The 12,139-nt window shown below is 40.5% G+C and overlaps 1 protein-coding gene across 1 annotated transcript in view; it reads right to left on the bottom strand.

Annotated features, from left to right (window-relative positions):
- Positions 1-8,546, bottom strand: part of coro2aa (coronin 2Aa) — a 60,667-nt gene extending 52,121 nt beyond the window's left edge. The window contains exon 1 of the mRNA XM_047364206.1: positions 8,244-8,546. Coding sequence (XP_047220162.1) covers positions 8,244-8,258 — 15 coding nt within the window. The 5' untranslated portion in view covers positions 8,259-8,546. The remainder of the gene's footprint in view (positions 1-8,243) is intronic.
- Positions 8,547-12,139: the final 3,593 nt, after the last annotated feature.

Raw genomic sequence — 12,139 nt, 5'->3', positions numbered from 1 at the left:
TTCACTCTTTTTTGTTCAGTATATAATTCCACATGTGTTAATTCATAGTTTTGATGCCTTCAGTGTGAAGCTACAATATTCATAGACATGAAAATAAAGAAAACTCTTTGAATGAGAAGGTGTGTCCAAACTTTTGGTCTGTACTGTATATGTGTGTATATATATATATATATATATATATATACACACTGCTCAAAAAGATAAAGGGAACACTAAAATAACACATCCTAGATCTGAATGAATGAAATATTCTCATTGAATACTTTGTTCTGTACAAAGTTGAATGTGCTGACAACAAATTTATTAACCAATGGAGGCCTGGATTTGGAGTCACACACAAAATTAAAGTGGAAAAACACACTACAGGCTGATCCAACTTTGATGTAATGTCCTTAAAACAAGTCAAAATGAGGCTCAGCATTGTGTGTGGCCTCCATGTGTCTGTATGACCTCCCTACAACGCCTGGGCATGCTCCTGATAAGACGGTGGATGGTCTCCTGAGGGATCTCCACCCAGACCTGGACTAAAGCATCAACTCCTGGACAGTCTGTGGAGCAACGTGACGTTGGTGGATGGAGCGAGACATGATGTCCCTGATGTGCTCAATCGGATTCAGGTCTGGGGAACGGGCGGGCCAGTCCATAGCTTCAATGTCTTCATCTTGCAGGAACAGCTGACACACTCCAGCCACATGAGGTCTAGCATTGTCCTGGATTAGGAGGAACCCAGGGCCAACCGCACCAGCATATGATCTCAAAAGGGGTCTGAGGATCTCATCTCGGTACCTAATGGCAATCAGGCTACATCTGGTGAGCACATGGAGGGCCGTGCAGCCCTCCAAAGAAATGCCACCCCACACCATTACTGACCCACTGCCACACCGGTCATGCTGAAGGATGTTGCAGGCAGCAGATCGCTCTCCTCGGTGTCTCCAGGCTCTGTCAGGTCTGTCACATCTGCTCAGTGTGAACCTGCTTTCATCTGTGAAGAGCACAGGGCGCCAGTGGTGAATTTGCCAATCCTGGTGTCCTCTGGCAAATGCCAAGCGTCCTGCACGGTGTTGAGCTGTGAGCACAACCCCCATTTGTGGACGTCGGGCCCTCATACCATCCTCACGGAGTTGGTTTCTAACCGTTTGTGCAGACACATGCACATTTGTGGCCTGCTGGAGGTCATTTTGCAGGGCTCTGGCAGGGCTCCTTCTGTTCCTCCTTGCACAAAGGCGGAGGTAGCGGTCCTGCTGCTGGGTTGTTGTCCTCCTACGGCCTCCTCCACGTCTCCTGGTGTACTGGCCTGTCTCCTGGTAGCGCCTCCAGGCTCTGGACACTACGCTGACAGACACAGCAAACCTTCTTTCCACAGCTCACATTGATGTGCCATCCTGGATGAGCTGCACTACCTGAGCCACTTGTGTGGGTTGTAGAGTCCGTCTCATGCTACCATGAGTGTGAAAGCACCACCAACATTCAAAAGTGACCAAAACATCATCCAGAAAGCATCGGTACTGAGAAGTGGTCTGTGGTCCCCACCTGCAGAACCACTCCTTTATTGAGTGTCTTGCTAATCACCAAAGATTTCCTCCTGTTGTCTTTTCCATTTGCACAACATGTGAAATTAATTGTCAATCAGTGTTGCTTCCTAAGTGGACAGTTTGATTTCACAGAAGTTTGATTTACTTGGAGTTATGTTGTGTTGTTTAAGTGTTCCCTTTATTTTTTTGAGCAGTGTATACACACACACACACGCACACACGTGACCCTAGGAGACTTAACAAGCCCGGGTGGTTCTGCTGTGCCAACAGAACTGTGTCTGAGGTATCTTTTACTGACATAAGGTTCTCCAAGATCAACACCTATAGGCAGAGTCTGGGAACCAAAAGGCAAAGCAACCAAGAAACACTAGATGAGCTCATTCACCTTCAGGCAGTTTCTAATTAAATCTGCAACATAATCCAACACTAGAAACATGCATCACATTCATGCTATAAGGACACATGCAGAAAATCCATGCACAGCTGTATATAATACAGCCAACACAAAGATTTGATTTGCTGTGAAACTCCAACAACATCATGGCTTCTGTGCCTTTACCTCCTGCTTTTGTGTTATTTTAACCAAGCAGTTTGAATCATAAAGGAAAATAATCAAACAAAATAAAAAACATTTAATCATTTCCAGCTTTATTCTGCTGGAGAATATCCAGAAAACCTTTGTGCACAATGAAGCACTCCACTAGTCTGGCTGATTGTTGTATCAGGTCACTTTCTGAACTATTGAAACATCTGGGCGTGATTCAATTTGCTCTGTGTTGTGTAAACATTAGAATTTGAATATTGTCCTACTTAAAATGGGGTCAATTGTCGGAATACTGCTGTCCTTGCACACTGAGAGCATTCCCCGGATGTTGGCAGTGGGAACACAAACTGCATGCAGCAGCTACTCAATCTGATTTGACTTGAACTTTGAGTGTAGGTTCGGTTTATCGTGTTCTTTGAATGATCCCCATCAGTTTTTGTGGTGTAGCGAGGCATGCTGTCCTGCAGAGAGAGGCTGCTGAATATCTGAACACAATTAAATAATGATTTCCCTGCGAAGACTGCCAGCCCACGTGTTGTGCTGCTTCCATAGCAGCAAAACACACAGATGACCTCACGATCAGAGCCCTGCTTGGTAAAAGGGCTGCAACTTGTTTACCCAAACAACCTCTTTATTGTGAAGGATAATAAATCTTCTGGACAGGTACGGCACGGCAATAAAAAAATAAAAAATACAATTCCGTCATTCGGACGCACCCAAAGCAGTCTGACCTGATCCTGATTAGGTAAATATGTGCAGAAGTCTTAATCATTACTGTGTATTTTCTTAAAAAAAAACTTTCTTGTAATCTTTTAAATCAGTCCTCCTACAAGATGATGCATTTCCAGGTCATGCATCAAATCTTAAAAAGGCTTAACTTCCAGATACTTTTGATCTGTAGAGGACAGTATGGTTTAGGTCTGAGACGACTTATTTTCTGGATTCTGGAGATCGACTCGTCCAAACAACTTTAAAAGATGGCAAGGCAGTTGTGGTTTTTGGAGCTATGAAACAATTCAGAAAGGGTAAAAGGTCTGCAGAGGATTAAAATGAATCAATGGGAGTAAAACATAATTACTTTAAGTCAAATATAGGAAAAATACCTGGAAGAACAATTCGCCGCCTTATAGATTTCTTCTGTTTTTGCTTTTCTGTCAAACTAAAGTAAAAAACTCAGTTTTCAAATTATGATTTTTTAAGGGATCCAAACACTTTTTTGTGTCCCCCCACCCCTTAAATCATGAACTGATTAAACATATTTTTATTTCAATTTCTCCAACCACACCCAGACCTGTAGAATAAAGTAAGCAATTAGATAGAACCTGTCTGACAACATGAAGCAGGCTAGATGGTTTCAAAAAGCAACACATCACCCATTTAGAGAAATCCAAGAACCGATAAACGGTTTGGATATCTCACCTCTGTCAGTGTGCCCCAGGGCAGCTGTAGCTACATTGTACATGTATGAATAAATGGGTGGATGAGTGGGTGGATGACTGATTGAAGTGTAAAGCGCTCTGGGGACTTGATAAAGCGATTTACAAGGCCATTCACCATATCTATCTTTGTGTTACAAAGCCATTTGTAAGGCTTTGGGACTCTAGAGAACCACAGTTGGAGCCAATAAATAAATAAATTAAAACATAGAACCATGAGAACCTTCCCAAGAGTAACTGCCCAACCACAATTACTCAAAGAGGACATTAATAGTTCATCCAGGAGGTCACAAAAGAACCAAGAACAATATCTAAAGCTCTGCAGGCCTCACTGTCTCAGTTGAGGTCAGAGTTCATGATTCAACAATAAGAAAAGGAGACTGGACAAAAATGGCTTCCATGGGAGAGCTCCAAGACCAAACCACTGCTGACCTAGAAGAACAACAAGGCCCGTTATACATTTCCCAGTAAAAATCCAGATGATCTCCAAGACCTTTGGAAAATGTGCTGTGGACCGACAACAGAAACATGGAACCTTTTGGAAGGTTTGTCCAAAAAACAGAATTTCAGAAAACAGACATCATTCCACACGGTGGTGGTAGTGGGATTTGCCAATTTTCATCACTGGCGGACAGATCAGTGCATACCTCCACTTAATTTTTATACAATTTAATATCACAACATCAGCCTAACAGACACATTTCTTGCGTCTGCGTCTCAAGGCCATACATTTGCTCAACAGCATTCCTTCAGTGTCTATAGAAGGCAGAGCTGTAAAACCTGTAGGCAGCGACAGGTAAATGGTCTGAGTGACAGATCGACAGCAAGATAATACAACAACTTCCTTTTCACATCAAAAGGTCAGTAAGAAAACATCTGACATTCTGAAAAAATTATCTTATACATAGCAAACTGCACAGGTCAATGGTTGGATGACTGGGAATCTCAGGTATGTGTTAACAACCTGTGTGATAGCGTGCAAGAAATACAGGTTGGTGTTTTATGTCGTAACGTAGACATGCAACAAGATTTTATTAGCTACAGAGAACACAGCGTCTATAAATTCAAGGAAATACGTTTCCTGGCATTCACTCAGTAAATAGTTTCATTTTGGGAAGATATGCAGCCAGCTCATTAGTCTAATGCTTCTTAGGCAAAGAGTCAGAAATACTGGTGCTGATCCAACTTGGACACAAAGTGTTGGTCCGACACCTCCTAAACAGACAAAGTTACTGAAACTCACACTTCATTATACTTCGAGTTGCTCAGAGCGGCAGAAAGAGTCCATTACACCCTGAGGATTACAGTGTCATACAAAAGTATTTACACCTCCTGAGGTTTCCTGCATTTAAACACAACAACCACAAAACCTTCATTATTTTTAAGAGGATCCGAAGTGATAAACCAACACATTGTAGTGAATGATTGTCAACTAGATGGGAAAATGTTGCATATGCTTCACATTTTTAAACAAATAATCTGAAAAGTGTGGCGTACATCTGCGTTTAGCCCTCCCAAGTCAATAGTTAGTCGAACCACTGTTTGCTGTAATTGCAGCTGCAAGTCTTTTGGTGTCTCTACCAGCTTGGCTTCATCTACTTTGAGAAATAGCTCACTTCAGGACAGTCAGGCTGGATGGAAAACATCTGCAAAGGTTAAATTTCAAGTCTTGTCACAGATTCTTAGATCCTCTGATCTAAACCATTTCACTGTAGCTCTGGCTGTAGGTTTAAGGTTGTTATCCTGCTGGAAGGTGAACCTCCGCCACAGTCTCAAGCCTTTTGCAGACTGTCTTTCTTAATTGCCCTGTGTTTACCTCCATCCGTCTTCCTGTAACAGGATTTCTTTGAACAATGATTTCTTCTTATCATTCTTCCATAAAAGGTTAAACCTATGAAGTGCATAACTAATAGTTTACCTTCAACAGGCTCTCCAATCTGAGCTGTGGATCTCTGTAGCTCCTCTAGAGTTACTATGGGTATCTTGGCTGCGTCTCTGATCATCTCCTTGCCTATATTGTCAATTTAAGTTTGCAGTTGGTCCATCCTCTCTCCATCTTCGGATGGTGGACTGAACAGAGCTCTGGGAGGTCTTCAAAGCTTGGGATGTTGTTTAGACCCTAAACTGCTCCACAACTTCCTCCCAGACCTGTCTGCTGTGTTCCTTGGTCTTCATGATGCAGTTTGTTCTCTAACAAACCCCCAAGGCCTTCACAGAATAGCTGGATTCATCTTGAGATTATATTACATACGTTGGGGCTTTATTTAAAAATGTATGCCTTCTGAAGCCAGTTGATTGTGCTGGATTTTATTTAGGGGAATCAGAACGAAGGGGACAGAACACAAATGAATGCAACTAATTTAAATTAGACATTTTAGTTTGTAAAAGCACCATTTTTTTCCCCTTTGTGATAATGCACCACTTTGTGTTGGTTTATCAATGAAATGTAATGTGAATACACTGACGTTTGTTGTAACCTGAAAAAAATGGGAAAAATTTTAAGGGAAGTGAATATTTTTGCAAGGGCGAGAAACTACTTTTTGTTCCAGGCCTGCGTGAAGATTTGCATCCTACCACAACCGAGCAGATGAGCAGCAACGGACCTGTGCTTTATCTCCTAAGCTCGGGTTAAAGAGCAGAAGGGAGGATGTGGCAGTAAAACAGAAAAAGGCCGTCTTTAGAAAAAGTTGTTTACCAGTTGAGTAGAACTTCTTGATGTTTCTACTTTCTATTTTTATGCCTTCTCATGCTTTTTAAATAACATATGAGATGAGCTTGCTCTATGCAAATTTCTGGCACTGCTTACTACATAATTCCATGTGTGTTCATTCACAGTTTTGTTGCCTTTGGTGGAAATCTATAGTATAAATAGTAATAAAAACAAAAAAGCCATTAAGTGAGAAAGAGTATCTAAAACTTTTGACCGGTAGTGTATCTCCCTGTCTACCATGATGATGATGATGATGATGATGATGATGCATTGCCAAACGAGAAGAGAAAACTGGCAAAGAACTGTCGCCTCCACTATGTGGTCGGACTTCGACTCGGCTCATTGAACACAAATCTTTCCATTGGATTTCTCTATTGTCTCCAGCTTGTTTACATTTAGACAAAACAATGGATGGGAAGCACAGAGTGACCTGGTGGTTGGCCAGAGTTCAGCCACCCCCAGAGCTAAAGAGCTGGCTTACTGTACGAGTAACTCATGAGGTCGATGGAAATGACAATGTAACTTTTTCTGATCAGAGTGGCTGATGGTGCAGATTTTTATTTCCTGTTTATAAGTTACAATATTTTCCATGAACTGTTTGAGGTACAAGTTGGATAAAAACAAAGCAATCTCACAAAACAAACTAGCTAATGTGGGGTTTTCTGTGAGTATGGAATATGTTTATGACGTCTCCAGACTTCCTGATGGTCTTTTCTAGTTTTTCTTTGGACTTTGGCTGATTTTTTGCACATTTTCAGTCTATTCTGCGTACCCGAATATGACAGAATATTAGATGAGCTTAAAAATCGAGGACAGTGAAAGAAAGGTTGAAAACAAAACCAATGTTGAGGACAGCCAAAGGAGTCACATTCTAAAGTAAGAGTTCAGTAAGGCTATTCATCACGACCTCTTTAAAATGCTTAAAGCAGCTGTACAGTCCAGCAACAGATTCAGGTTCTATTGGATGGCATTGATAAGTGTAGAAAGTGTCGATGCTTGTTTACAAATACTGACTTTTAGCTGTTCAAGACAAAAAGGTCACATGTAAAACATACATAACTAAAGTGTTGTTGCTTTAATCTCCAACACATTTAATATTTAACATTCTTAAAACGTGTGTAACTGTAAAAAATACCTTCCTTGTTTTGAGACATTTGCAAAGGGAAACTTTTCCTACTGTGCATTTCCTGTGTTCAGATTAACTCAAACAAACCACACAAAGGGGGGGAAATGAACCAGACTTTGTTTTAAATGGTTTAAAGACCATTGGGTTAAATAATGCCCTAAAATGCAAAAAAATCCTTTTATCTGGAAAGAGGGCTTTGCACCACTGAGCAACATTTCAGAGTTAAGGGGTTGCGTAACACAGGGAATGGTGTAGTCCATGTCCTGGAAACGTGTGTGACAACTCTTTGAGCTCTGACTCCAGCTGCAGTTCACACTTTGTATATCTACTCAAAAATGATGAATGGGGTTTTACTTCACAATCCCATCCCAAGGATCAATCACCCCTCTTGCTTTTACACCTTTTTCTACCACACTTTTTTCTTCCAGTTAACTTTCCATTATTTTGCTTAGTAACATCACTGTGAACAGTCGGGAAAACAATGACTGTATAGACCATAGCAAAACATTTCTGCTTAAATTTATTTTTTTATTACTAGTTTTATGTTTAAATGTTCTAAGGAAGTAAACCTTCACTAACTGTAAAATAAAGTCACCTATCAAGCATACCACTGTGTGAAATGAATCTACATATGACTTTCACTTTTTGAACCGAATTACTTGATATTGTAATTGACTGAGATGCAGCAGTATGACTGGTCGGTTTAACCCGTCGTGCAACAGTCTGCAGGTTAGAAACACTCATGCGGCTGTTAATCCGCTGTTATTCCCGCTCTGAAGAGGCTGTGCAGCCGCATGGCAGCTCTGCAGATCAGACTCTGCAAAGCTCCAAAAATAACCCGTTCACACAAACACATCTGCGTCTTAAAAACCACTTCGGTCTGCAGCGGGCTCACCTTTAACACGGTCATGTGTTGGTTTCTCTCTCCCGCTGGACCTGGATCTGGATCTGGATCTGGATCTGGACCTGGATCTGGGTCTGGGTCTCGGTCTGGTGGCACCTTGCTGCGCTGAAGGAGCGTCGTTAGATCATGGGTGGCAGCTGCATGGCGGCCGCTGTGAAAGTCCTAATGTCCGGCTTCACCTTGTGAACCCCAGAAGGAAAAATCAACAGAAACTGAAAGCCAGGACGGGTCGGTGTCCAGACAGACTGCTGGAGCACGGAGAGGAAGAGGAGGAGGAGGATGGGGAAGAGGAAGAGCAGGGAGGGGCGAGGGCATCAGGTGCAGCCCCAGGAAATGAGGATTAAAAAAAAATCCAGCTGTTATAAGTTCAATAAAGTCCAGTCTGCGAGGAAAACAAACATTTTCCATCTAAAAACACGAGAAATGAATGAACTGAACAAAACCAGAGAATCACCACCGGAGCAGCAGAAACTAATTCATTATTCTGACTCAGTAATTCAGTTTTTGGCTGATAAAAACTACAAAAAGTGTTTCCGCTTGATTCACACATGGTCCAGGTGCGATCCAAACCCTTCTGGGTCCCCAGGTCTTTCTTTCTTGTTGCTTCTATTTAGTTTTAGTTTAGTTTTGGTTGGGTTGATCCAAAACGTTTCTTTTTTTTTTTTTTTTTTTTGGATGAATTTAATTTGTTCATGACTATTCTTTCTTTTATCTGCCTTTAAACTAAATAGAGCAATCTGTGTCTCTTCAGCATTATTCAGTTTTTTTGTTGTTTAGTAGGAACACTACAATTGATTTCCATTTTAATTTGTTGCATCAACAGTTCATGTTTTATCGCTTTCCACAAAATCATTTTTTTTTATATTCTGTAAATGTACTTTGCAGATATGGAAAACAGCTACTATAAAAAGCGACTTTTTGATGCGTTCGTTAACAACTTTGTACAAAGGATGAAAATTGTTCAGAATCAGTATTGAAGCAATTTTTCTGGAGGCTCAGATAGTAAGAAAAAAAAAAAACAGACCTAAACTGCTAAAACTGGCACTAAACGGGAGATAAATTGGAAAATCCATGAATTTCTGTCAACTATGATGAACAATTATATTTCTATTGTAATATTTAAAAAGGCATTTATTTTAACCCAGGAGTTAGAAGATTATTTACAAATGACTTTGCGCTAAAATTAAATGTTTATTAGAAACCTTCATCCCAAGGCATTCCCAGGCCATGCAGGACATATAGTCTCTCCATGGAGTTATGGGTCTTTCCCAGGGTGTCCTCAAAAAATTTGAAACTATGTTTTTTTCTGATTTTTGACACTCCTAGCCCTCTAGAACATTGTGCAAATACTGGACGTGGAAAAATATTGTTTAGGTAGTTTTTTCCCGTCATATTCTAGTAATTTAGTTAGCCAGACTAGATTACATGAGTTACATCAGACTAAACTACATTACTACATAAGTTTGCTGTGTTTCAATTGTTGAGCACTAACATTAAAGCAACATTGAAGACATTATAATAGTTATTTTAAATGGTTATTGCAAACATCAAAACACAGCGTTTTTCTAACTTCCTTTAGCAGCTAGCTGTGCTGCAGTGCTAGCATGAGCTTGTACATAGCAATGAGTGGAGGTATGGTTTCCCGCTGTGTGGGTTTCTTTGTCTTCATCTTTCTCTTTGACCGAGCTTCAAGTTCTATCTTTATCACTTCAGCTTATGAAAAATATCTTCTCTGCTGGTGTTTTTGGAAAGTCACTTTCAAGTTAAGTTGATCTACCCCTTAGCAACTACAATCGGATGCTCACCTCCAATACTAGTGTTGACTGGAAGAAAAAAAAGTAGATACAGTTAGAGACTCTCCAGCCTGTTTTGGGGGACAAAGATGTTCCCAGCCCGGAAGAAATGTACAGTCCCTCCAACCAGTTCTGGCTCCATCGAAAGGTGCAGTCATCCCCCTTTTGATGTGGAGCAGCAGTAGCGTATGTTTTGGTAACATTGTTCTTATAAATGTGTTTCTGCAGTCTGTCGATTTATACAGATTAACAATGAGTGGCGGGGCTTCAAAAATTACTCCAACTAGTAGAAGAAAAGAGAAGTCAGTGATTTTTGGTCCTACATTTGGAAGGATAGAGATCAGGGCTCGTATTTACTAAGAATCCTAAGTCTAAATGTAGCTCCAAGTGACGTCATTCTTAGAAAAATCTTTAAATTTGTCCAATTTTAGAGTTTTTCTTAGAATTTTCCCTCAGTCAGACAAACGTTCTGTCTTAGGCTTTCAGAGAGCTCCTAATGTTAGGAGATGTTAAGAGCTGTGAGGAGGACTTTTATTGAGCCTAAGAGTGTCTTCAGCAGAGAAGATGGTGGAAAGACAGAGAAACGAGAGATATTCTCCTACAATGAACAACAGTGAATGAATAAAACGATACTGACTCCATTGGCAGGGATCCACCCCTAAACCATCTAGTAAATAAACACAAACTTCTATAACAATCATACAATTAATTATACATAGATAAGATAAACCTCATCATCTCCCTAGGGGGAAATTAAAGTGTTAGCGGCAGGACAGGTTAAAGGTCAACCTCCAGTAAGGTAATTTAATAAAGAATAAATAAATAACCATGAATAAAAAGTGAACAAAATGATTAAATATTTACAGACTGTAAAATGCTTTCAAAAAATAAATTTGGAAAAAATGTGAAAAATTTGAAAGGCCGGTACCAGAGCTGCTCACATTCCAGGCTGGTGCTGAAAGCAGAGGGAACAACACATTGATCCGCTGGGAATGCCTGTTTGTTCCCACCGTGATCCCAGGACCAAATCTACCTTTCAACACTCCTCTCTTCTCCTCCACCAGCAGGCTCTGCTCCTCTGTTCACTTCGGTTTTCTAACCTTATTTCTCGGTTTGGTTTTGGTCATTTCACCGAATGAAACCTAATTAAACAAGGAGATCAGAGTAAAATCCTGAATTTTAATATTGATATGAAATAGATGCAGTATAAAAATGACCTGCATGGCGAGTAAACATAAGCAGACCAGAATAACGACGAGCACGACAATAAGCTACGTTCAAACATTTTGATGCTGACAATTTCATTTTGCTAAGTTTTATTATCATGATTTACACATTTCTGAATCCAGTCTAAATTCTATCATTGGTTAATTTCTCTCCATTGATTGTTTATTTTTTGCAACAACCAATCACAGCTCTTAGAAGGCAGCGTCACACCTAGTTACGAGGTCAACCACACGCAGCAACAGGGTCAACCACACCTCCTCACTAAGATAGGAGGTTCTGTCATCTCCTAGCTGAGTTGCTGAAGCTGGAGTCCTTGGCAGGAATGTTTAGGCTAAGAGAGGAGCTCTCTGAGAATCTTTGTGAGTACCGGCCCAGAACTTCAATGGACTCAATGAGCCCAAAAACTACAAAGCATGTGAGAGGCCTAGTTGTCATTATGGAAACGGATTTAAATTTGAACACCCAAGTAAAGTCCAGAACTAAATTAGGGCACTGCCATCTTCAATTTATTGTATAATGGGTTTTCTGTCAAAACAAGAAACATAAAAACTGGTGTATGCTTATTATTAGTAAGTTAGATTACTCCAAATAGGTAACTGCAGGTAATCCAAAACGCTGCTGCCAGAGTCCTGACCAAAACCTGAAAAATTGATTGGATCACATCAGTTCTTAAATTACAGCACTGGCTCCATATCTGCAAAAGGACAAAATCTAGTTGGTCTATAAATCAATGATTGGCCTTGGAGCCAATTTATTAAGGGTTGTGGTCCGGCTCACTGAGTCTGTCCAGGACCAGAACTAAACAAGGTGAGGCAGTATCTACTTTCTTTGCTCCTCAGCTGTGAACAAACTTCCTGAAAATCTGAG

Source organism: Girardinichthys multiradiatus, chromosome 5 (assembly GCF_021462225.1).
Source record: "Girardinichthys multiradiatus isolate DD_20200921_A chromosome 5, DD_fGirMul_XY1, whole genome shotgun sequence".
In the NCBI taxonomy this organism is placed as follows: Eukaryota; Metazoa; Chordata; class Actinopteri; order Cyprinodontiformes; family Goodeidae; genus Girardinichthys; species Girardinichthys multiradiatus.
Note: the sequence above shows the minus strand (reverse complement) of the source record. Positions and strands in the feature narration are given on the sequence as shown.